The 27,989-nt window shown below is 38.6% G+C and overlaps 1 protein-coding gene across 4 annotated transcripts in view; it reads right to left on the reverse strand.

Moving 5' to 3' along the window:
* Positions 1 to 27,989, reverse strand: part of TPGS2 (tubulin polyglutamylase complex subunit 2) — a 68,754-nt gene that overhangs the window by 29,781 nt on the left and 10,984 nt on the right. For 3 of the 4 annotated variants that reach the window (XR_008291909.1, XM_027068816.2, XM_027068818.2), the window contains exon 2: positions 24,228 to 24,307. The exons of the other annotated variant lie outside the window; for it this stretch is intronic. Coding sequence is in view for 2 of the 3 variants with exons in the window: in XM_027068816.2 (XP_026924617.1) it covers positions 24,228 to 24,307 (80 nt within the window). In the remaining variant the exon portion in view is untranslated. The remainder of the gene's footprint in view (positions 1 to 24,227; positions 24,308 to 27,989) is intronic. 4 annotated transcript variants of the gene reach the window in all.

The raw sequence follows: 27,989 nt of genomic DNA on the forward strand, positions 1-27,989 counted from the left end.
AAAGGGATACATGCACCCCTATGTTTAAAGCAGCATTATTATAATAGCTAAGACATAGCAGCCCCAAGTGTCCATCAGTTGATGAATGGATAAAGAAGATGTAGTGTACAGTAATATTATTCAGCCATAAAAAAACACAAAACCTTTCCATATGCAACAACATAAGTAGAGTTAGAGAACAGAGAGTATCATGCTAAGCCAAATGAGTCCAAGAAAGACAAATACCATATGATTTCACTTATATGTGGAATTTAACAAACAAAACAAATGAGCAAAGGGGGAAAAAAGAGACAAATCAAGAAAAAGATTCTTATTTATAGAACAAACTGTTGGTTACCAGAGGGGAGGGAGATGGGATGATGGGTTAAACAGGTGATGAGGATTAAGGAGTGCACCTGTGAGGAACAATGGATGATGCATGGAATTGTTCAACCACTATATTATACACTTGAAACTAATGTAACACCGTATGTTAACTAACTGGAATTAAAATAAAACCTTTACAAAATAATTACTTTAAATATAAATGAACTAAATGTTTCAAGTAAAAGACACGGTAGCTGAAAGGATTAAAAAAAAAAAAAAAAAAAGGACTCGTATATGCTGCCTACACGAGACTTATTTCAGACCTAAGGACACCCACAGGCTGAAAGTGAAGGGATAGGAAAAGATATTCCAAATCAATGGAAGTGAAAATAAAAGTTGAGGTAGCAATACTTGTATGAGAGAAAACAGACTTTAAAACAGACTGGAAAAAGAGACAAAGAAGGATTACGTAATGATAAAGGGGTCAATACAACATGAAGATCTAACAATCGTAAATACCTATGTGCCCAGAATAGGAGCAACTAAACATGTCAAGCAAATATTAACACAGCTAAAAGGAAAAATGGACAAAAATACAGTAATATTAGGGATTTTAACACCCACATATATCAGTGGCTACATCATCCAGACAGAAAATCAATAAAACAGTGGCCTTCAATGACACATTAGACCCGATTGATTTAATAGATATATATACAGAACATTCCATCTAAAAACAGGAGAATACACATTCTTTTCAATGCATATGGACCATTCTTCAGGACAGATCACATGTTAAGCCATGAAACAAATCTCAATAAATTTAGGAAGGCTGAAATCCTATCGAGCATCTTTTCAAACAACTGTGGTATGAAACTAGTAATAGTAAGGGAAAAAAACTGGAAAAAAACCCCCACAAACATGAGGAAGGCTAAACAACAAGCTACTAAACAACCAATGGGTCAATAAAGAACTCAAAGAGGAAATCAAAAAATACTGTGACTAATAAAAATGAATACACAACATTCCAAAATATATGATGTAGCTAAAGTTGCTCTTAGAAGGCAGTTTATAGTGATATAGACCTAACTCAGGAAACAAGAAAAAAATCTCTAATAAACAGTCTAACTTTACACCTAAAGGAACTAGAATAAGCAGAACAAATGAAGGCCAAAGTTAGTAGAAGGAAGGAAATAATGAAGATCAAAGCTGAAATTAATGAAATAGGCTAAAAAGAAAAAAAATAAAAAAAGATAAATGAAATTAAGACCTAATTATTTGAAAAGATAAATAAAATTGATAAACTTTTAGTGAGACTCATCAAGAAAAAAGAGAGAGGGCTCAAATAAAAACAACAATGAAAAAAATTACAACTGACACCACAGAAATGCAAAGGATTATAAAATACTGCTACAAAAAATGATACGCCAGCAAATTGGACAATCTAGAAGAAATGGATATATTCCTAGGAACATACAATCTTCCTAGACTGAATCAGTTAGACAGAAAATCTAAACAATTACTAGCAATAAAATTGAATCAGTAACAAAAATCCTCACCATAAACAAAAATCCCAGACCAGATGGCTTTGCAGGTGAATGAGAACACTCAAAGAAGAGTTAATACTTAATACCTATCCTTCTCAAACTATTCCAAAAACATGAAAAAGAACACTTCCTAACTCATTCTACAAGACCCTGACACCTAAATCATATAAAATCCCTGATGAACGTAGATGCAAAAATCCTTGACAAAATATAAGCAAACTGAATTCAACGATATATTTAAAGGATCATATACCACGATCGTGTAAAGGATCATATACCACCATCATATAGAATTTACTCCAGGGATGAAAGGATAGTTTGGTATCCATAAATCAACCAATGAGTTATATATACCACATTAACAAAATGAAGGATAAAACTCATATGATCATCTCAATATTTGCAGAAGCAGCCCTTGACATTATTCAATATTCATTTATGATACAAATTCTCAATGAAATGGCCATATATAACAAATGCACAGCAAACATCATACTAAGCAGGAAAAAGCTGAAAGCTTTTCCTCTAAACTCAGGAATGAGACAAGAATGCCAATTCTTGCCACTTTTATTCAACATAATTCTTGAAATCTGACAATAGAAGAAATAAAAAGCATCTAAATTGGTAAGAACTAAGTAAAACTGAACTATTTGCAAATGACATGATACTCCATACAAAACCCCAAAGACTGCACCTAAAAAACTATTAGAAACAATTAATTCAGTAAGATTACAAAATACAAAATTAACAACAACAACAACAAAAAATGCGTTGTTTTTCTATACACTATTACCAGTCTATCAGAAAGAGAAATTGAGAAAACAATCCCATCTACAATTATGTCAAAAAGAATACCTAAAAATAAATTTAACAAAGGAGGTGAAAGATCTGTACTCTGAAAACTATGTAACACTGATTTAAAAAACTGAAGATGACACAAATTAATGGAAAGACATACCAGGCTAATGGATTAGAAGAATTAATATTGTTAAAATGTCCATACTACCCAAAGAAACCTACAGATTCAGTGCAATCTCTATAAAAACACCAATGGCATTTTACAGAACTAAAACAAACAATCCTAAAATTTGTATGGAACCACAAAAGACCCCAAGAGTCACAGCAATCTTGAGAAATAACAAAGTTGGAGGTATCACATTCCTTGATTTCAAACTATGCTACAAAGCTACAGTAATCAAAACAATATTGTACAGTCAAGAAACACACATATAGACCAACAGAACAGAACAGAGAGCCCAGAAATAGACCAACTCCCGTAAGGTCAATTAATCTACAACAAAGGAGGCAAGAATATACAATGGGGAAAAGACAGTCTCTTCAATAAATGGTGTTGGGAAAACTAACAGCTATAGGCAAAAGAATGAAACTGAACCACTTTCTTACACCATACAAAAAATTTACCTCAAAATGGATTGAAGACTTAAATATAAGACCTGAAGCCATAAAACTCCTAAAAGAAAACACATGTAGTAAACTCTTGAACATCGTTCTCAGCCATAATTTTTTGGATCTGTCTCCTCAGGCAAGAGCAGAAAGAGCAAAAATAAACAAGACTCCATCAAACTAAAAAGCATTTGCACAACAAGGGAAAACATCAGCAAAAAAAGGCAACATACTGACTAGGAGATAATATTTGCATATGATACATCTAAAAAGGGGTTAATATCCAAAATCTATTAAAAAAAATTCACACAATAAACACCAAAACCTCCCAAATAATCCAATTAAAAATGGGCAGAAGACCTAAATAGACATTTCTCCAAAGTAGACATACAGATGGCCAACAGACACATAAAAAGATGCTCAACATCACTAATCATCAGAGAACTGCAAATCAAAACCACAATGAGATCACCTCACACTAGTCAGAATGGCCAGTATAAAAAAGATAAAACATGTTGGTGAGGACGTGGAAAAAAAAGAGCCCCTGCGCAGTGTTCGTGAAAATGAACACTAGTGTAGTCGGAAAACAGTATGAAGGTTCCTCAAAAAATTAAAAACAGAACTATAATATGATCCAGCAATTCCTCTTCTGGGTATTTAGCTGAAGAAAATGAAGGCCCTAATGCAAAACTCGTAAGTTCACAGCAGCATTGTTTACAACAGTCAACACATAGAAGCACCCTAAGTGTTAATCAGTAGACGAATGCATAAAGAAGATGTGGTGTGTGTGTGTGTGTGTGTATGCGTGTGTACACACACACACACACACACACACACACACACCACGCACAATGGAATACTTTTTTTAATGTTTATTTTTGAGAGAGAGAGAGTGTGAGCGGGGTAGGGACAGGAAAAGAGCCAGACAGAGGATCTGAAGCGGGCTCTGTGCTGACAGATGGTGCAGGGCTCGAACTCACAAACTATGAGATCATGACATGTGCCAAAGTCAGATGTCTAACAGACTGAGCCACGCAGGCACCCCTATACAATGGAATACTATTCAGCCACAACAAAGAATGAAATCTTACCATTTTGAAGAAAACAGACAGACCTAGCGGATAATTATATTAAGTGAAAATAAATCAGAGAAAGACAAATGCCATATGATTTCACTTACATATGGAATCTAAAAAAATAAAACAAAATGAACAAACAAAACAGAAACAGATCCTAAATACAGAGGACAACTGGTAGTTGCCAGAGGGGAGGGAAGTGAGGGATGTATAAAACAGGTGAGAGAGATTAAGAAGTACAATTTCCAGGTATAACATAAATAAATCACAGGGATGTAAAACACAGCAAGAGAATATAGTCAGTAACACTGTAGTAACTTTTTATGGTGACAGATGGTAAAAGGACTTATTGTGGTGATCATCTCGTAAATGTATATAAATTTCAAATCACTGCATTGTACACCTTAAACTAACATAATGCTGTTTGTCAGCTATTAAAGAAAAAAAAATGGCTGAGTGGGTTAAGAAACAAGACCCGACTATATGCAGCCTATATGAGACTAACTTCAGCTTTAAGGACACATACAGACTGAAACTGAAGGGATGGAAAAAGACAGTTCATGAAAATGGGAACCAAAAAAAGCAGGAGTAGCTGTATCAGACAAAAACACACTTTAAGACAGAGATTATAATAGGAGAAAAAGAAGATCATTATTTTTGTTTTTATTACAAAAACTTTTTTTTAATGTTTATTCATTTTTGAGAGAGAGAGAGAGACAGACAGACAGACAGACAGAGCATGAGCGGGGAAGGGCAGAGAGAGGGAGACACCGAATCTGAAGTAAGCTCCAGGCTCCAAGCTGTCAGCACAGAGCCTGCTGCAGGGCTTGAACTCACGAGCCATGAGATCATGACCTGAGCTGAAGTCAGATGCTCAACCGACTGAGCCACCCAGGCACCCCAAAGAAGATCATTATTTAATGACAAAGGGGTCAATCCAACAAGAGGATATCACATTTATAAATATTTATGCACCAAATAAAGGAGCACTTAAATATATGAATCAAATTATTAACAGAACTAAAGGGAGTAGACAGAAATACAAATAATAATATGGGGGCTTCAATACCCTACTTTTATTGATGGATAGATTATGCAGACAGAAAATCAATAAAAACAATGGATTTAAATGAACATTAGACCAGATGAACAACAGACACAGAAAATTCCATTCAAAAGCAGAATACACATTTTTCTCAAGCACACATGGAACATTCTTCAGGACAGATCATATGTTAGCCCCAAAACAAGTCTTAATAAATTTAAGAAGATTGAAATCATATCAAGTATCTTTCTAATCACAATGGTATGAAACTAGAAATCAATTAGAAAAAGAAAACTGGAAAATTCACAAATATGTAGAGATTAAACAACTTGGTCAGAACCACCAATAGCTCAAAAGGGATACTCAAAAGAGAAATAAAAAATATCTTAAGACAAATGAAATTGGAAATACAAGATGCCCAAATTTAGGGATTTAGCACAAAAAGTTCTTTTTTTTTTTAAAGTTTTATTTATTTTTGAGAGACAACGAGAGAGCACGTACAAGGGGGGGGAGGGGCAAAGAGAGAGAGGAGAGAGAGAGAATCCCACTATCAGTGCAGAAACTGATGTGGGGCTCAAACCCACGAACCGTGAGATCATGGCCTGAGGTGAAGTTCAGCGCTTAACCAACTAAGCCACCCAGGTGCCCCTACTTAGCACAAGAGGTACTATGAGGGAAGTTCATAGTGATAAATCCCTACATTATAAAATAAGAAAGTCCTCAAATAGGCAATCAAACTTTACATCTCAAGGTACTGGAAAAATAAGAACTAAACCAAAATTAAAAGAAGTAAATAACACAGATCAGAGCAGAAATAAATGAAATAAAGACTAAAAAGACAAAAGATCAGTGAAACTAAGAGCTATTTTTTTTAAAGTAAACAAAATAGATAAGCCTTTAGCTAGATTCCCCAAGAAAAAGAGAGAACTCAAATCAGAATTGAAAAAGAAGACGCTACAAGAGATACCACAGAAATTAGAAAAACTAATGCAAACAATTATATACCAACAAATTGGAAAACGTAGAAGAAATGAACAAATTGCTAGAAACACAACCTACCAAGACTGAATGATGAAGAAATAGAAAATCTGAATAAGCAAATTACTAGTATGGAAATTGAATCAGCAATCAAAAACTTCCAAACAAAAGTCTGGGGCCAGATGGCTTCATAATTGAGTTCTACCAAACATTTAACTAATTATTAAAACGAATCTTTCTCAAACTCTTCCAAAACATATGAGAAAGAAACACTTCAAAACTCATATTATGAGGCTGGAATTACCTTGATACCAAAACTAGACACAAGCACTATAAGAAAAGAAAATTACAGGTGCCCCTCGGTGGCTCAGTTGATTAAGCATCCAGCTCTCGATTTTGGCTCAGGTCATGATCTCATGGTTTGTGAGTTCAACCCCATGTAGGGCTCCACACTGACAGCACAGAACCTGCTTGGGATTCTCTCTCTCCCTCTCTCTGCCCCTCCCCCGCTCACTCACGCTCTCTCAAAATAAATAAACTTAAAAAAAATTACAGGCCAATAACCATGATGAACATTGATGCAAAAATCCTCAACAAAATATTAGCAAATTGAAATTAACAATACATGAAAATGACCATACACCATGATGAAGTGGGATTATTCCAGTAATGCAAGGATGGTTCAACATTCACCACTCAATGTGATACACCATATTAACAAAATGAGGATAAAAATCATACAACCATCTCAAAGGATGCAGAAAAGGCATTTGACAAAATTTAATATATACTCATGGCAAAAACTTTCAACAAACTGGATACCCACAGCAAATATCATACTCAAAGAGAAGCTAAAAGCTTTCCCTTTAAGATCAGGAACAAGATAATGATGGCCATTCTTGATACAGTGCTCGAAGTCACAGCCAGAAAAATCAGGCAAGAAAAAGCAATAAAAGGCATCCAAATCAGAAAGGAAGAAACAAAAGTCTCTATTTACAGATGACCTATTATTTAGAGAAAACTCTAAAGACTCCACCAAAAAAACCTCTTTGAACTAAAAAACAAATTCAGTAAACTTGCAGGATGCAAAATCAATATACGAAAACCTGTTGTGTTTCTATACACTAATAACCAACTATCAGAAAGAGAAATTAAAACAAACTTATTTACAACTGTATCAAAAAGAATAAAATACCTAGGATAAATTTAACCAAGGAGGTGAGACCTATACACTGAAAATTTTAAGACACTGATGAAAGAAACAAAAGAAAATACAAACAAATGAAGAGATATTGTGTTCATGGATTGGAAGAACAGTATTAAAATGTCTATACTATTCAAAGAAATCTACAGATTCAATGTAATCCCTACCAAATTCCAATGGTGTTTTCCACAGAAACAGTAAAAACAATCAAACCTAAAGTCTTAGTAGAATCACAGAAGACCCCAAGGAGCCAAAGCAATCTTAAGAACAAAGCTGAAGGCATTACAATTCCTGATTTGAAGCTGCACTACAAAGCTATTATAATTAAAACCGTGTGGTATTAGCATGAAAACAAACACATAGATTGAGCACAATAGAGAGCCCAGAAATAAACCCATGCATACATGGTCAATTAATTTCTGACAAAGGAGCCAAGAAAATACAATGCAGAAAGGATAGTTTCTTCAATAAATGGTGTTAGGAAAACTGGTTAATTCTTTTTAATATTTATTTACTAAGAGAAAGAGCACTCATGAGCTAGCAGGGGAGGAACATACACACACACACACACACACACACACACACACACACACAGAGAGAGAGAGAGAGAGAGAGAGAGAGAGAGAGAGAGAGAGAGAGAAAGAGAGAGAATCAGAGAGAATTCCAAACAGGTTCCATGCTGTCAGCACAGAGCCCAATGGGGGCTCAATCTCATGAACTGCGACATCATGACCTGAGCCAAAATCAAGAGTCGGATGCTTAACTGACTGAGCAACCCAGATGCCCCAAAATTCGGCCACTGTCTTAAAACGTACACAATAATCAACTCAACAAAGATTACAGAGTTGAATGTAAGACCTGAAAACCATAAAACTCCTACAACAAACCATATAGGGTGAACCCCTTGACATTAGTGTTAGCAATTTTTTTTCCTCTTTGGCACCAGAATCAAAGGCAAGAAAAGCAAAAATAAATAAATAAGTGGGATAGATCACTTGTTATGTACAGCAAAGAAAACCACCAACACAATGAAAAGGTAACCTAGTAAATGGGAGAAAATATTTGCAAATCATTTACCTGATAAGCGGTCAAAATCTAAAATCTATAAAGAACTCATAAAACTCAACAGAAAAAACAATCCAATTTACAAATGGGTTTAGAAATTACATAGACATTTTCCCAAAAAACACAAATGAGCAAAAGTATATGAAAAGGTGCTCAACATCATTAATCATGAGGGAAATGCAAATTGAAACCACAATGAGGTATCACCTCATACCTGTTAGAATGGCCATTATCAAAAAAGACAAGAGGCACATGGGTGGCTCAGTCTGTTAAGCATCTTCGGCTCAGGTCATGATCTCATGGCTCATGAGTTCAAGCCCCACATCAGGCTCATTGCTGTCAGCACACAGCCCACTTCAGATCCTGTCTCTCTCTCTCTGCCCCTCCCCAGGTCTCACTCGCTCTCTCTCTCTCAAAAATAAATAAACATTAAAAAAAAAAAAAAAGACAAGTGTTGGTGAGGATGGGGAGAAAAGGGGATGCCTGTGCACTGCTGGTGGAAATATAAATTGGTGCAGTCACTACGGAAAACCGTGGAGGCTCCTCAAAAAATTAAAAATAGGAACTACCATATGATGCAGCAATTCCATTTCTGGGTATTTAAATAAAGAAAACAAAAACACTAATTCAAAAAGATCTATGCATCCCTGTTTCACTATAGCACTATTTACACTAGCCAAGATATGGAAAAAACCCAAGTGTCCCCCAATGGATGAATAAAGAATGTATGGTAAACACACACACGCACACACGTGCACACACACACACACACACACACACACACAATGGAATACTATTTGTCCATAAAAAGAATGAAATTTTGCCATCTGTGACAACATGGATGGACCTCAAGGACATTATGATAAGTGAAATAAGCCAAATACTGTATGATTTCACTTTTATGTGGAATCTAAACAACCAACCAACCAAGCTCAGAGCTACAAAGTACAGACTGGTGGTTGCCAGAGGCAGGGGTTAGGAGTGGGCAAAAGTGGGTTCAAAAGTACAAATTCCCAGTTATAAATAAGTCTTGGGGATATAATATACAGCAAGGTGACTACAACAATACTGTACTGTGTATTTGCAAGTTGCTCGTAGAGTAAATCTTAAAAGTTCTCATCGTAAGAAAATAAAACTTAAAATTATGTATGGTGATGGATGTTAAGTAAATTTGCTGCGGCAATCATTCAAAATATACACATGTATCAAACCATTATATTATACACCTAAAACCAATACAATGTCGTATGTCAATTATATCTCAATAACACTGAAAACAAAAACAATTCTATTAGAGAGGCAGAGTCTGCAGAGCAGAGTTACCAGTTTGATCTCTTTTTTGCCTCACCAGATAAGGCAGAGTAGTGTCTGCTCTGCTGTGACTGCCTTGGAGAGGGAGGGGGAAGGGGCAGAAGAAGAAGCTGAGGCGGCGGCTTAGGGAAACAAAGTGTGAGAGGAGGTTCTAAGCAAAGTTCTGATGATGCTGGAGGAAAATAATCCCTGGCATAAATTCCAGACCCATTCTCATAAATTATTTTCTGAAACAAATCATTGGGTAAATGAGAACATCTTCAAAGTGAAGAGTATATACTTCTAGAACATTTAATGTAATGAACCTAATGATTCTGAAAGTTCTTATAAAGTAAAAATGTATTAACAAGACATGAACAAGTACTTCATATGGACAGCAAATCATCTAGTCTGGTGGTGGAAAGAACAAAGGAATAGCTTAGTATCTTTTCAGGAGGTACTAGGAACATGCCCTAAATTCTAAGTAACTCACATCTGTGCACATGATGGACCAGTCTTCTCTAGCCAATCAAGCCCTCGGAGTGTACAGAAGGATGGGTTCAGTTCCTTTCCTGGTGCCCTCAGGCAGACTTCTCGTCATCGTTACATAGAGGGGCAATATATTAGCAACTCTATCCAAAACTTTTTGCTTTTTAGACCCCTCTGAGATGTGATACTGAACACTTCTTATAAGTCACGTTGCTGGTTACTTTAGGCAGGTGATGTGTGGGCAAATTAGAGTCTAGCAGGACAATCTGAGTTTACTTCCCAATTCTGCCACTAGCTGAGTAACTCTGAGTGTCACTTAAACTCTGTGAACCCAGGTTCAAGAATAAGCTCCAAGAGAGTCTAAAAGACACCAGAGGCAGGAGAGGGTGTAAGCTTGGCAGGAAGAGAGAAGACTAGGTAATTAAAATTTTAGGACATAACATCTTCAAGAACCATAGGTGAGGAGCAAATTTCAACCTTGCCGGTAATTTTAAGCAGTATTTTTAAATTATTAAATGCACAACAGCTGTCATTTTAATGAAATGGGTTTTTCATTTTCCTGATCTAACAACTAAAATATGCATTGTGATCAGTTTTTGTTTGATCTCTTCACCATCTAGTTCCCAGTCTCACAGATGTGTAACCTAAGGGATTCTCTGACTCCTTGGCTAACTTACTTATTTTCATACTTAGTAAACTGGCTGGAATTAGGGCTTCCTCCCAGTGCCTCCTGAATGGCACATCCTGTGTGCTCTCAGGAAAAGCATGCACACAGAATGCCTTTCTTCCATCCCCAGAACCCTAGCACAGGAAGTCTACAGTTGTCGGTGTTCTGACAAAATCCTTGCTCCTTCTGTCACCCCCAAAGTCCAGCATCTACTCTGAGATTTTGGTCACTAGTGCCATCTAGTGGTGGAAACGTGGAAACTACTGTCTATCTGACCTAACGGGGATCCCAAGAAATCCAAGCCCATCTTTAAGTTAGGCTGGAGAATTCCACTAGTAATGATTATAACATTTATTATAATATTTATTTTGCTCAAGGAAGAAATTTTGGTATTATTTTATACCATCATTTAAAAAATTATTCAGGAGTCATAAACATAAAAATCAGTGAAATCAAATATTTACTACATTCAGATATTAACATAAACCTACAAAATGTCAAGTAGTGTTCATGAAAATCTTAAGCCCACACTGACATTCGTCCATGAATCACCGTGGGTCCTGGCTCTGCTGCGTCCTTGCTGCAGATGTCACCACCAGGAAGCCCGCACTGTAGCTGGTCCTGAAGCTCTTCACTCGCTTCCTTCTGAGCGGGGCTGTCAGGGTGCCACTTTTATGTGGATCCTCTACCCTGACCAGCAACTCAGAGCTACTGACATTTCAATTTCTCTCCTGACCAATCTGGAAAGAGATGGCTCTTCTTTAGGTAACAATCTGCCAACTTCAGAGGGCTTCTCCACACCAGGTTCATGTGTCTTATTTTGCGGGGCGCGGCAGGGAGGAAGAAGATTGGCAGAAAGTGAATGTAAAAGGGGGAGGTATGAGGATTGGAAGGATTTGGGGAGAAAGTCAAGAAAGGAGAATCATACTGCTGATCAGTGTCTGAAATTATCAGGTGGCATCAGTGTGGTACTGCTACTCTGTGTAGCCCAAGGCTGATTCTGTCACATGGTTCCTGGTTTTCATTCTTCTTTTCTTCTCCAGAGGAGGCTATCTGCAGTAGCCTCTTTAGGCTATGCCAGAAAGAGGCTACCACAAATGGTATCACTGCTTTATCGGTTGAAGGACTTGAGGCACTCCGCTATTTGGGGAACTATCAGCTTCTTTCCCAGACCTTCATTTTCGTTCCTGAGCACTGCCTGAGCCTTGAGGGAAGGGCTAGTAAGAGCTGTCCACTTTCTCCTGCTCACCTTCTCTACTGTGGGAATCTTGTACCCCTCTGCTCCCTCCCTTTCAGAGGCCACTTTACCGGGGAAGCGGGCTGGGCAGCAGATGCAGGATGAGGCAGGCAAAAGGGCGAGGGCCAGAAATTAATGTTTCTGCAGGTGCCTGTCCATCCTGGGCAGGCTCTCCGCGCCCGTCTGCAACCTCAGCAGAGGAAGAATTGCCCGGGAGGTCCATCGTGCTAAAATCAAACTGGAAACCTGAGGCAATGAGGACAGCTGCATCTAACAGAAACTCTTCTCAGGAAGGATGTCCCATGTAGTCAAAGGAGTATCTGTTGGGGCTGTGGAGGGATAGGGCGAGGCCTGCAGGAGAATTCTCAAATATATTCTCAACACCCTGCCTAAAGAGAGTGGGAGGGCCTGGTGAACTGGAATCTTTTGTCTTGGTGGGTGGTGTATGAAAGGTTGGGTCTGCGTTGCTTAAAACTCAGAGGAGAAGCAACATATTCTTCCCCAAACCCTTTCCACATACAACCATCAAGTGTTCCTCTAAAGACATGTGATGAAAAAGATACCTAAATATCAACCTGTCTGGGGCACCACGTTTTGGTGAAGATCTGTATAAGGTAAGACATCAGCCAACACAACTTTCAAATGGCAATGCCCCCAGCTTAACAAGTCAGCAGGTTTCTACAGATGGAGGCATTTGTGGGGGAAGCCCCTACACCTGAGGCCTCCTTGCTTCTGAGATGTTGGCTGCAGCAGCTGGACTCTCAGGGCTTATGGAAAAGGCGACAAGTCACCTTGGGGAGGCTCTATAGTCTTTGTAACCTTTTTTTTTTTTTTTTAAATCTAATTCATTCATTCCGCACTTTTATTAAGTGTTATGGAATAAATACTGTGCTGGGCACTAAAAACAGAAAGGAATAAGGCCAGGTACAGAGGCAGCTGTGGCAGATACATAGGCTGCTGATTCAAATCTATCTTCCTCTGTGACAAGCCCTGACTTTGTCTAAGATGGCCACGTGCCCGGCTCAGTACTTAAGGCCCTCCTCTGCAACAAGTGTGGGGCATTAACTGTAAGCCCAAGTCCAATGAGGGAGGTTCTAGGAAAACTTTCCTTCCCCTGTTAAAAGATGACAGATGTGGCTGGAACCTCCCTTACCTCATCTTCCTGCCCTGAGCCTACAGGTGGCAGGTGTGGCTGCAGCAGTCATTTGGCTGCATAAAGGAACAGGCTGAATTAGTGATAATGGCTTAACATGTTAAGGCTGATGAACCTACTGTAACTGTCCATCTAAGGTCTTGTTATGCAAGAAATATTAATTCCTATGTGTTTAAGCTGTTCTTAGTTTAGTATTACATTTCCGTGAACCAAACACATTTCTAATTTCTGCAGAGACAAATACGTAACAGGTAAGTGTTGTGGAGACAGGGGTAGAGGGTGGTGCCACAGACTCTACAGAGACAGGTGGGTAGACAACGGAGTGGTGGACGGACAGAAATGCAGGAGATGTCACATGAGAGGAATATGGGTTTAGCAGCGCAGGGGTCCCTGGTGATCTGTGAGAGCGGTGTCCAGGGAATGGTGGTGGAGAAATACAGGCTGTGGAAGTGTGAAGACTGACTGGAAAGTGAAGGACGGGGATAGTAATTTAGACCAGGGGTTAGCAAATTGTGGCCCCCTGAATATCTCCACCCTGCCACCCGTTTTTGTAAATGTTTTATTGGGACCCAGTCACACCTGTGCATTTCAGCACTGCCCATGGCTGCTTTTAGTGCTACCATGGCAAAGATGAATAGTTGAGGCAGAATACAGCCCCAGAATCTAAAATAGTTACTATTAGATCCTTAAACACACACACACACACACACACACACACACACACACACACACACACACACACACGCTGACCCCTGATTTAGACAATTTTTCTACATGCTTGGCTGTGCAAACAAAGGAACAAATGGCCAAGTAGCCAGAGGGAGACACAAGGTTACAGGTTTTGTTTTTAATTTTAAAGAGATGGGAAGGCCCTCTAGGAGAGCTGCCAGTGCAGCGGGAGGAAGTGAAGCACTGGAGAGGGACAGACTAACCCACAGAGAACACAGAGGGGCTCCCAGGGCGGAGAGGGGGCATGAGGTGAGGGGCTCCCTGGTGACAAGGTGTCACAGCCTGCTCCCTCCCACCAGGGATGCTTACAATAGATTCATAGCAGGGCATGTGAGGGACAGATCGGCAAGAAGGTTCAGAACCCACTCTGTAGACTGTAGAAAAAGCGAGCCTAAAAGGAGAGGAGATATTCTGCCAAATCATTTGGTCTCTGCGGGCCATAGTTTCACCACCAGTAAATTGAATTTTTATCTGGGGATTGGAAAGTCTAACCAATCAAGAATTGTAAAGCACTCTGCAACTATGAAATGTCACCGGAATACTTAATAATAGAAGTCTCCTGACACCAGGATGCTGTGAGTATCAGGAGGCAGGTCCTTTCACAGGCCTGAGAGATGAAAAGCCCAGTACAGACATTAGGTCTTACTAACTACCATCATTACAGAAGGCAGGCAGCACACACAGTGAACATGAATCATATAACTACACAAACCAGGCAGATTGAAACTGCTTTTTAAGGAACAAAAACGGGTGCAATACATTAAAACAGAAAGAGGTGGTTTTCCTATTCCTCTAACCTGAGGAGACTGCCACAGGTATGTGGTCATTTAAGTTTTAGTTTTCAGCCTTTTCCTCCTGTGTTTTCACCAAAGAATCACAAAATATTAGAACTGGATGAGTCCTTCAATAACACTTATTTCAAAACACTTATACATGATGAATATGAGACCCAGAGAAAGTGTATTATCTAGCCAAGGGCCTAGCGCGGCTATGAGACTCCTTTCTACTTCAGGCTGTTTTTGCCTAGTCAGTGCCTCCACAGACTTACTCCTGTATCTTATCTCCATGGGCTTCCCCCGAGGACTGCATTTGCCCAGAGGGGCAGGGCAGCCGTAAGGAGCCTCTTCTTGGAGGGCCTCTACGGCCCGGTATATTCACGCAGCTATGGACAGCAGGTCTACTGCATGGCAGTTGGGCCCTGGCTGGGGTGTCTCTAAGCAGGTAAGTCTCTAGAGTCAGTCCCCCAGAGAAGTGGAAACTATCAGCCCTTGAGGGCCCTCCCACTCCTCGGGTATAGGCACTTTCTGGAACAGGCACAAGTTAGGGGGCCCTGCCAAGCCTGATCCTATGCAAAAATGCTCTTCAGTAACCACCTGGGTAAATAAGTGGGGTAAGGGAGTTTCAGATCCGCTCAAGAGTTCTGCCCTCCAATGCTTAAATGACAAAAGTAGGTATCAACAAATAACACGTAAAGCACTGTGTCTATTTTGAATGAATAAATTATTACATTTCTAGATACGTCGCCTCAGACAAGGGAAACAAAAGCGAAAATAAACTATCATCTACACCAGCATAAAATGGTTTTGCACAGCAAAGAAAGCCATCAACAAAACAAAAAGGCAACCTACTGAATGGGAGAGCTTATTCATAAATGGTATACCAAATAAGGGGTTAACATCCAAAATATATAAAGTACTTATACAACATCAAAAACACAAACAATCCAATTACAAAACAGGCAAAGAACCTGAAAAGATACTTTCCCAAAGACGTACGGTTGGCCAACAGACATGAAAAGATGCCCAACATCACTAACCATCAGAGAAATGCAAATCAACACTATGATCAGATAATCACCTCACACCTGTCAGAATGGCTAGAATCAAAAACACAAGAAACAACAAGTGTTGGTGAGGATGTGGAGAAAAAGGAACCCTCCCTTGGTGCACTGTTGGTAGGAATGTAAATTGGTACAGCCACTGTGGAACAGTATGGAGAGTCCTCACAAAATTAAAAATGGAACCACCCAACAATCCACTAAACCCACAACTGGGTATTTACCCAAAGAAAATGAAAACACTAATTCAAAAAGATATAGGCACCCATGTTTGCTGAAGGATTATTTAAAATAGCCAAGATATGAAAGCCAAGATGAATGAAGGGGTGCCTGGGTGGCTCAGCTGGTTAAGTGTCCAAATCTCGATTTTGGTTCAGGTCATGACAGCATCGTTTGTGAGACTGAACCCCCTTTTAGGTTCTCTGCTGATGGCACAGAGCCTGCTTGGGATTCTCTCTTTCTCCTCTCTCTGTCCCTCCCCCACTTGCACATGCGTGCTATCTCTCTCAAAATAAATAAACATTAAAAAAATGAACGGATGAAGAAGATGTAGTATATATGCACAATGGAGTATGACTCAGCCATATAAAAAGAATGAAAAAAGAATGAGATCATGCCATTTGCGACAACACACATGGACCTTGAAGGTTATTGTATTAAGTGAAATAAGTCACAGAAAGATAAATACCATATCATTTCACTTATATGGGGAATCTAAAAAATAAAACAAGCAAAGAAAAAGTAAAAACAGACCCATAAACGCGAAGAACAAACTGATGGCTGCTGGGAGTGGGCAAGGTATGAGCAAAAGTGGTTACGGGGAGAGGGAGGTACAGACTCCCAGTTATGGAATGAGTAAGTCATGGGGATGAAAAGTACAGCAGAGAATACAGTCAGTGGTATTGTAATAGCGTTGTATGGTGACAGATAATAGGTACATGTGTGGTGAGCATAGCCTAATGTACCAATTTGTCGAATCACTATGTTGTACACCTGAAACTAATGTAGATTGTATGTCAACTATGCTTCAAAAAAAAAAAATTATTACAAAAACCTGTTCTTACACTTTTTAGGGTTATGAATCCCTTTCAGAATTGGAAGACACAGCTCTGCAGAAAAAGGTACACATTAGTAAATTTGACATACATTTCAAGAAGTCCCAATTCCCATTTTTGGACTCTTAGGGGGTCCCTAGACCATACTATTCATTGTTCACCTCCACCCACCCACACAACTAAAAGTATAGTAATAGTGATTATCTCTATGTGGTAAAGTCGTAGAGGATTTTTCATTTTTTATCTTTTTTTAATTTCCAAATGTTCTATAGTGACCATGTTTTGTCCAGAACAACCAGAAAAAAAAATGTGCTAGACAAAAACAGAATCTTAAAAACAAAAGCGCATACCCAAAACTCTTCTATTGTCTGTGTCCATACATTAGCTTTTAAGTATCTATCCAACAAGCCTCCAGAAAGCTCAGCCATGGAACTGCACAAGTGAATTTCTATGCTGCTGATCCTAATACTGTTTGTACTTTAAATATGGCATATTTTACTGTAATTAAGTCTAGGATATTTCAAGTAAAGCACTCAATGGAAAATTCCAAATCACTGTATCTTATTATTCCAGGTGCTTTCACAGAAATTACCCCAATTGAGTATGTTTGAAGAAAATGTTCCATTGACTGTCTCAGTTAGCTAAAAATCTCTTTCTCTCATGCTTACCCATTATGCCTTTCAGATCTCTGAGGGCGATTTATCCATTCCCCTTAATGTCACTCTAAGCTCAAGGGAACCCAATAAAGATGCATTGTCCAGGGGGGCAAATTAAATGTAAATGAGATCAGCTGTAGACTCCAGACCTAAAAAGCAGCCATGGAAGTCATGCTCCCAATGAATAAAGTACAGCATAAGTTAAACTAGGACAAATGAATAGTCGTCTTAGAGAGTTCTGAAGAATATCTGGTATAAGACACAAGGAAGAATATGCCTCAGAAATTACTTCATTAAATAAGTGACACAATATGATACCACCTCAATGGTGTTCCACCTAGGACAAGGCATTCCTGCCCTCTCATCCTCCCATCCAGGTCAACGAACTCAGGCTTCCAAGCCAGGAATCTCCTTCTCTTTGGCAGACAGGAAAACACCAGGATCTCACTCACAAAAAAGCACTCTGAAGCACTCCCTAAAGGGCTGACTTAAGCCTATAAAAGATCAGAGGGCTGAAACAATGTCAACAAGGCCAGGCTGGCACAGTTGCACCAGAAGCAGGCTCTCCCTGATCAGCCAGCAAGAGTTCAGCAGATATACACTGTTCTAAATTTCCTTTTCTATTGTGAACTATGAGTGGAAATGGGGGTTGGGGCTAAGCGAGCCCATGAGAAGTTGGGAGTGCTGACTGAGCGGAGGTCCTAGAAACTTTAACTACCAGTTACTGAGCTGCCAAAGAAGGTGCCACTGGCTCAGTCCATGGAGGGTGAGCCCTGCTGGCAGGGACTGAACATGCACACATACCGTGGGATGCTTTGCTGCCCAGGGGAAGGCTGCCATAGTGGTGCCCTCCATTATGAGGGCAGTCTGCCAGAGCAGACATGGTCATGCTTAGATAAGGCAGGTAACTCTAAGTTCAAATTCAGGCTCTGCCACTTGGTAGCTCTGTGATCCAGGACAAACTCTTTAACCTGCACGGACCTCACTTTCTTCATTGGTAACATGAAGATATCAATATCTACCCTGCAGGGTTATTACGAGGATTAACTAAAATAAATTCTATGATGTGTGTTAGTAGGCACTTATTAAATGGTAGGTTAATTTTTCTCCCTGGTCAAATCCATTTGCTATTCCTCAGACACAGTGACTTTTCCAAAGCAGAAATCTGAACTTCCCAGTTCCGTACTTAAAACATTTCAATGGCTCTCCTTTGCTCTCTTAATAAAGAGCAAACTCCTTTGAATGGAAAGACCAAAAGTGATAGTATAGAAGTAGGAAATAAAAAAGCAGTAAAAATGGATATTGCTATAAAAAAATCAGTCAAGGAACTCACAAAAAAGGTTATAAAATATAATAATATGTATTGAAAATGTAGGGAGGAGAGGAGAAAAGAATGGGTTCAAACTTGAATGACCATCAACTTAAAACAGACTGCTATAGGCAGAAGAGGTTATATATAAACCCCATAGTAATCATCTATAAAAAAACCCACTGATAAATCCACAAAGAATAAAGACAAAGAAATCCAAATATATCATTAAAGAAAATCATCAAACCATGAAAGAAACAAAGGATAAGAGAAAATCTTCAGAAACACAGAAAATCTTCAGAAAATGTCAATAAATACATTTCTATCAATAATTACTTTGAATGTAAATTGACTAAACACTCCAATCAAAAGACACAGGGTGACAGAATGGATTAAAAACCAAGATCCATCTATATGCTATCTGCAAGAGACTCGTTTTAGACTTAAAGACACTTGCAGATTGAAAGTGAGGATATGGAAAAACATCTACCATGCAAGTGGATGTCAAAAGATAGCCACACTAGTAATACTTACATCGGACAAAATAGACTTTAAAACAAAGACTGTAACAAGAGACAAAGAAACACACTATATAATCATAAAGATTACAACCCAACAAGAAGATACAACAATTGTAAATATTTATGCACCCAACAGAGAAACACCCAAATACATAAAAGAGCTAATTACAAACTTAAAGGAAGTAATCAATAATAATATAATAACAGTAGCAGACTTTCACGTCCCACTTACAACAATGGACAGATCATCTAAACATAAAATCAACAAGGAAACAATGGCTTTGAATGACACACTAGAACAGATGGATTTAACAGATACATTCAGAACATTCCATCCTAAAACAGCAGAATACACATTCTTTTCAAGTGCACACAGATCATTCTCCAGAATAGAGCACATTAGTCTAGGAAACAAACCTCAACAAATTCAAGAAGATGAAAATCATACCATGCATATTTCCTGACCACAATGCTATGAAACTAGAAGTCGACCACAAGAAAAAATCTGGAGAAACCACAAATACATAAAGGTTAAAAGACATGCTACTGAACAATGAATTGGTCAACCAGGAAATGAAAGAAGAGATAAGTACATGGAAACAAATGAAAATGAAAACATAATGGTCCAAAACCTCTGGATGCAGCAAAAGTGGTTCTAAGAGGGAAGTTTATAGCAATACAGGCTTACCTCAAGAAGCAGGAAAAAGCTCAAATAAACACTCTAACTTTATATGAAAGTGTTTATATTAAACACTCTAACAAAACCTAAAACTAGCAGAAGGAAATAAATACTAGAGCAGAAATAAATGATATAGAAGGTAAACAAACAAACTAAAAAAAAAAAAAAAAAAAAAAACAAACCCCAGTAAGACCGATCAAAGAAATCAAGAGCTATTTCTTTGAAGAAAATCAATAAAACTGACAAACCTGTATTCAGGTTTATCAGGAAAAAAAAAAAGAGAAAGAACTCAAATCACAAACAAGGGAGGGGAAATAACAACCAATCCCAAAGAAATACAATCATAAGAGAATAAAATGAAAAACCATATACTAACAAATTGGATGACCTAAAAGAAGTGGATAAATTTCTAGAAACATATAAACTACCAACACTGAAACAGGAATAGAAAATTTGAACAGACCAGCAAAGAAACTGAATTATTAATCAAAGAACTCCCAATAATCAAAATTCCAGGACCAGAGGGTTTCACAAGTGAATTCTACCATTTAAACACTTAATACCCATTCCTCTCAAACTATTGCAAAAAACAGAAAAGAAAGGAAAACTTCCAAATTCATCCTATGAGGCCAGCATTACCCTGACATCCAAACCAGATAGAGACACCACTGAAAAAGAGAACTACAGGCCAGTATCCCTGATTAACATAGATGCAAAAATCCTCAAAAAAATATTAGCAAAGCAATCCAGCAATACATTAAAAAAATCATTCACTAGGATCAGGTAGAATTTATTCCTGAATTGCAAGAGTAGTTTGCAATGTTTGCAAATCAATCAACCTGATACATTACATCATTAACAGAAAGGATAAGAACCATATGATCATTTTGAAAGACACAGAAGTAGTATTTGACAAAGCCAAACATCCATTCACGATAAAAACCCTCAACAAAGTAGGTTTAGAGGGAATATACCTCAACATAACAAAGGTCACATATGAAAACTCCACAGCTAACATCATCCTTAATGGGAAAAAAGAGTTTTCCCCTAAGGTCAGGAAGAAGACAACGATGTCTACTCTCACCACTTTTATTCTACATAGTACTGGAAGTTCTAGCCAAGTAATCTGACAACAAAAAGAAATACAAGGCATCCAAATTGGTAAAGTAGTAAAATCACTATTTGCAGATAACCTGATACTCCATATATAAAACCCAAAAGATGACAACAAAAAAACTCCTACAACTGATAACTCAGTAAAGCCACAGGACACAAAATCAATGCACAGAATTCTGTTGCATTTCTATATACCAATAATGAAGCAGCAGAAAGAGAAATTAATTAAAAAATACCATTTCCAACTGCACCCAAAATAATAAGATACCTAGGAACAACCTAACCAAAGAGGTGAAAAAACCTGTACTCCAAAAAGTATAAAACACTAATAAAAGAAATGAAGACAACACAAAGAAATAGAAAGACAGTCCATGCTCATGGATTGGAAAAACAAATATTGTTAAAATGTCTATACTACCCAAAGCAATCTACAGATTTAATGCAATCATATCAAAATACCAACAGCATTTTTCACAGAACTAGAACAAACAATCCTAAAATTCATAGAGAACTACAAAAGACCCTGAGTAGTCAAAGCAGTCTTAAAAAAGAGTGAAGCTGGAGGCATCATAATTCTGGTCTTCAAGTTATATTGCAAAGCTGTAGTAATCAAAACAGTATGGTACTGGCACAAAAATAGGCACATATATCAACAGAACAGAGAACCCAGAAATAAACACACAAATGTATGGTGAATAAATCTTCAACAAAATAGGAAAGAATATCCAATGCAAAAAAGACAGTCTCTTCAACGAATGGTTCTGAAAAAACTGGTTGGCAACGTGTCAAAGAAAAAACTGCACCACTTTCTTATACTATACACAAAAATAAATTCAAAATGTATTAAAGACCTAAGTGTGAGATGTGAAACCTAAAAATCTCAGAAGAGAACATAGTAAGTAAAGTAACAACTTTGACATCAGTCATAGCAACTTTTTTCTAGATATGTCTCTTGAAGCAAGGGAAATAAAAGAAAAATAACCTATCGGGACTACATGAAAATAAAATGCTTCCTATACCGCAAAGGAAACGATCACCAAACTAAAAGGCAATTGACAAAATGGGAGAAAATATTTGTAAATTACGTATCTAATAAAAGGTTAATATCCTAAATATATAAAGAACTTATAAAATTCAATACCCAAAAAACGAATAATCCAATTAGAAAAATGGGTAGAAGACATGTACAGACATGGTCACCAAAACATGAAAAGATACTCAAATCATCACTATGACAGTCTCACTCCTCAGTATGGCTAAAATCAATAACACAACACAAGAAACGAAGAGGTGCAGGGGAGGGTGTGGAGAGAAAGGAACACTTGGGTACTGGTGGTGGGAATGTATACTGGTGCAGCCATGGTGGAAAACAGTACGGAAGTTCCTCAAAAAGTTAAAAATAGCACTAGCCTGTGATCCAGCCATCACACTACTGGGTATTTACTCAAAGAATGCACAAACACTAATTCAAAGGGACACATGCAACCCTATGTTTATACAGCAGCATTATTTACAACAGCCAAGATATGGAAGCAGTCCAAGTCTCCATGGACTGATGAATGGATAAAGAAGATGTGGTATATAAATACAATGGAATATTATTTGGCCATAAAAAAGATGAAATCTTGCCATTTGCAAGGACACGGATGTAGCTAGAGTATCATGCGAAGTGAAATAAGTGAGTCAGAGAAAGACAAATACCATATGATTTCAGTCATATATGGAATTCAAGAAACAAAACAAAGAAGCAAAGGGAAATATGAGGGGGGGGGAGGGAGGGAGGGAGGGAGGGAGGGAGAGAGAGAGAGAGAGAGAAATAGTCTTAATTATAGAGAACTGATGGCTACCAGAGGGGAGGGAGCTGGGGGAATGGGTTAAATAGGTGATGAGGATTAAAAAGTGCACTTGTCATGATGAGCAGGGTGATGATGTATGGAACTGTTCAATTACTACATTGTACACCTGCAATTAATATAACATTGTATGTCAACTAACTGGAATTAAAATTAAAACTGAAAAAGAAAAATAAAGCACAAACTCATGATGATTTAAGAAGCCTGCATGTCCTGGTCCTTACCAATCTCTCTCCCTTGCTCTCTTGTGCACCAGCCACAGGGACCTTCTTTATGCTCTTAGAAAATTTAATCCTTCCCATTTCAAAGCCTTCCCACAGGTTGAAAGTCCCTTCTCAGAGCCCATCTGTCTGGTTAACAACTCCACATAACTTCTTTAGGAAAAACCTTTCTTAACCTCAAACTAAGTCAGTCCTCCTGACAATGCTCCCTTTACCTCTCTCTCACTGTGCTAAGTCAGCTTGGTAATTATATTCATAACGATCTACACTATGTCTTACACAGTAACATTAAGAGGTAACGAACCGTTTTTTGATTACCACTGAATCCCCAGGAATCAACACCAACCACAATGCCTGGCCCAGTTTAGGAGCTTAAAACTTCTACTGAACAAATGAATAAAAGTTCAGAGGAGGGTTGGAGAAGCAGTAGCTATTAATCTGGTTAAGTACTTCCCTGTAACACTTATCCACATTCTGCTCAGCATGCTTATTAATATTTAATTTTTCCTTTCCTTCCTGAATTTTTAGCTTTGTTGTATACAACTATGAATGTTCCACTGCCTCCAAATGATAGTGAGGCTCACAGGAGATGCTCCAGGCTGAGGAAATGGTATGGAACTCAAAGGAATGTTAAATGGCCTGAACATAAAAGAGAAAATTGAACTCTTCCTTGAAGGCAGCTGTGGCCTGAGATAAGAACAGGTTTACTGCCCTAATTTTTCCTTCTTTAGGGTCACTGAAGTTGACCTCTCTTTGTGGGGATGTAAGGATTCAAAAGGGCAACACTTACTTGTTCCCATGAGGAAATCATATGACGTTCAGCAGGAGGCTTTTCTATGATAGTCACGTCTGTCACACCTGGGGAAGATTCTGGAAGAGGAAAAAGAGTCTGTAGAGCTGCAATAGGCCCGCCCTTATATATTTCAATACTAGAGGCTGACTAACTGTTGATGAGTAATCTAGGAATATCAGATTCCTCTGAGCAGCATTTATTACCCATGTGATAAAAACAGGAAGAGGGGTGCTTGGGTGGCTTAGTCGGTTAAGCATTTGACTCTTGGTTTCAGCTCAGGTCATGATCTCACAGTTCATGTGTTTGAGCACCACATTGGACTCTGCGCTGTCAGCATGGGATTCTCTCTCCCTCTCTCTCTCTCTCAAAATAAATAAATAAACTTAAGAACACAAAAAACAAAACAGGAAGAACTGCTCAGTCTTTTGAAGGCACTCAGTCCCACAACCTAGGACCATGGAGTCAACCTGGCCGAAAGGACATCATCGAATACCCCCTACACCCAGTCACAGCTTAGTAATTCAGCTGTTGAACAAAAATCAGAGATTCTATGTTCCTAGTGATTTCATACTGAACATCTCAGTGAGCTGAATTTATGCACTTATGACATGGTCAAAAGGAATAAGGAAAAGCACCCCAATAAACTTTTACAAGATACAACACTTGTTTGCTAATTTTTCTTCCAAATAAAACTCATCTTCTACTCTATGAGATCCAGGGTTTAGAAGTTTAGGCTAACATTATGGAAAATGGACTCTATCCAGAAATATACTGAAAACAAAATAAATCACGTCTCTAAATCTTTAAAACAGGAAAAGGTCTTTAAATCTCTTTGTGGAGATATGTTCCATCATTCATTCTGAGGTAAAAGAGAAGCCACCTGAGTTGGAATACAACAGATTTTAAGACCTCCTACATTCTCCACTTGTCTGTATTTACCCATACTCAGGATCTTTAAGTCCTTAATCTCAGACACAAAATCTTTTATCAGTGGAACTGTGTTCCTTACAAAAAAATACACTTTTGAAGTCCTAATCGCCAGTACCTCAGACCATGACTTTATCTGGATATGAGGTCATTGACTACGTGATTAGTTAAGATGAGGTCCCACTGGAGTAGGGTGGATCCCAAATCCAGTATGACGATGTCCTTATAAAAAGAATGCTTTGTGGAGAGACACACAGAGGGAAGAGGGCCACATGAAGGTGGAGAATTGGAGTGACACATCCATAATACACAGAACACTGAGGACTGCCAGCAAACCAGCAGAAGCTAGAAAGAGGCAAAACGAGTTCTTCCCCTCCAGGCTTCAGAATAAGCATGACACTGCCAACTCTTTGGGTTCAGGCTTTTGGCCTCCAGAATTGTGAGAATTTCTTGTTCTAAGCTACCTGCTTTATGGTACTTTTATGACAGCCCTAGCGAACAAAGCCTCTACTCTTTTCTCTTTGCCATACTGCACAGATTGTCCCCAATGTCACCACTATTTTAGGCCACGGACACTGCAAGTGTAGATGCAATCAAAGCCACAAACTCTGTGTGCCTGAGCCACCCTCAGCATACCACCAAAGGACCTCGTCCATAACGCGGCTTGCTTCTTATCTTTTCAGTTCTCCCTGTGATCTGGAGGATAAGGCCCTTACTATACTGGTCTGGCTCTAGTCCAAACCCTCTGTTCCAGGTGGGTCAGTTCCCTCATTGCCTCCACCCCCTGTCCCCCACCCCGCAAACTAAATCTGCACTCATCTTTGATTATGCTGTATCCCTTTCCTATTATACACACCCAAATATGTCCATGTGTCTCTCCACCTACGCAAGTCCTACTCACACTCCAAGGCCATGCTGAAGTTCCACCTTCTCCATGAAACCATTTCGGATGTTTTTTTTTCTCCCTGATATCCTAACCCATCACATGCAGGGTTGGGGTCACATATGTTTATACTTAAGTATATTCTATTTTGAGCCATATCTTGGTTATTTACTAGGAGTAAATACTGTAATCAGGGAATGTATTCAAATGAATTTTTAAAATTTCTAAGAATATGACAGAGACTTCTAAACTAGTTTAATGTGTAAAATGGTTCCTGGACCCAATCCCTCCGACATTTTTGTGGGGAGATTTTCTCATACCAAGAAGCAATTCTTAGATACCCCGATGTCCCACAAGGAGATGGCATCAGATCCCAATGCTTATGGGTTCAGTCTGTAAGACCTTGACCTTCCCCTTCCCCACTTCAGACACCAGACACAAGTTCAGGTTGTCACCTGTGCTTCTGACTGATCTGCAAAAGACTGGGGGTTCTTATGACCCCCTCTTCTCATACTTCAGACACCAATCAAAAGCCCAGACTAGCTATACATCAGGAGGTTCCTCAGACCCCCTCCTTAAGTTGCATTAATTTGCTACAGTGGCTCACAGAACTCAGAGAAACATTTTCCTTACTAGATTCCTGGTTTATTATAAAAGGATATAACCCAGGAACAGCCAGATGAAGAGATGCTTAGGACAAGGTATGTGGGAAGGGTCACAGAGTTCCATGCCTTCTCCAGGCAGGCCACTGTCTCCAAATCTCCAGGTGTTCACCAACCTGGAAGTTTCGGGTTTTTATGGAGGCTTCATTACACAGGCATGATTAAATCATTGGCTGTTGCTGTATCCCAAGATATGAACTTTGTGACAACTTAGAGGAAACTATGATGCATAGAAAGGGTACTAGCATAATTACAGAATCAGTGAACCACACTGTGATATTCTGACCTCTAAGAAATATATATTTGCTCACTCAGATGACAGCTGACCCTTGAACAAAGCAGGATTAGGGCTGCTCACTGCCTGAAGGTCAGGGGATGGGACTGAAAATGCCAATCCTCTAATTCCATGTTTGGATCCACTGGCAACTAGTGCTCATCCTTAAGTGCTTTCCAAAAATCACCTCATTAACATAATGAAAAATCTTTACCACTCTTAACACTTATGAAATTACAAGGGTTTTAGGAGCTGTAAGCCAGGAACTGTGGACTAAGACAAAATATACAGGTGACCCTGGACCAATATGAGTTTGAACTGCATCGGTCCACCTGAACACTTACTTTTTTGAATAAATACAATATGGTACTATAAATGTATTTTCTTTTCCTTATGATTTTTTTTAACTTTTTTTCCTAGCTTAAAGTACAGAATACAATACACACAACATACAAAATACGTGTTGACTGTTTATGTTATCGGTAAGATTTCTGGTGAACTGTAGGCTACTAGTTACATTTTTTGTGGAGTTATAGTTATATGCAGATGTTTTACTGCACTGTTGGGGGTGGAGGACTGAGGAGCCCTAATCCCGCTTTGTTCAAGCTTTCACCTGAGTGAGCAAATATATATTTCTTAGAGGTCAGCATATCACAATGTGGTTCACGGATTCTGTAATTATGCTAGTGCCTTTTCTATGCATCATAGTTTCCTCCAAGTTGTCACAAAGTTCAAATCTTGGGATACAGCAACAGCCCAATAAAGGAGGCTGAGAATGCTGGACTCCACATATTCTAGTCTTGCTTTATCCATTCACCACTTGTGTGACCTTAGATGAGTCTTCACTTTTCTTAGCATTCAGAGAGACAAGACTCATAAGAATATTTCCCTTGATAATGGAAGCTGAAGAAGCAGAGATAATGGCGCTTTGGAAACATAAAAAGTACCATATACACAATTTTTTTTATGCTTTCCGGTCAATGTTCTTTCTAAGATACTGTGAAGCACAGTAC

Source organism: Acinonyx jubatus, chromosome D3 (genome assembly GCF_027475565.1).
Source record: "Acinonyx jubatus isolate Ajub_Pintada_27869175 chromosome D3, VMU_Ajub_asm_v1.0, whole genome shotgun sequence".
NCBI lineage: Eukaryota > Metazoa > Chordata > Mammalia > Carnivora > Felidae > Acinonyx > Acinonyx jubatus.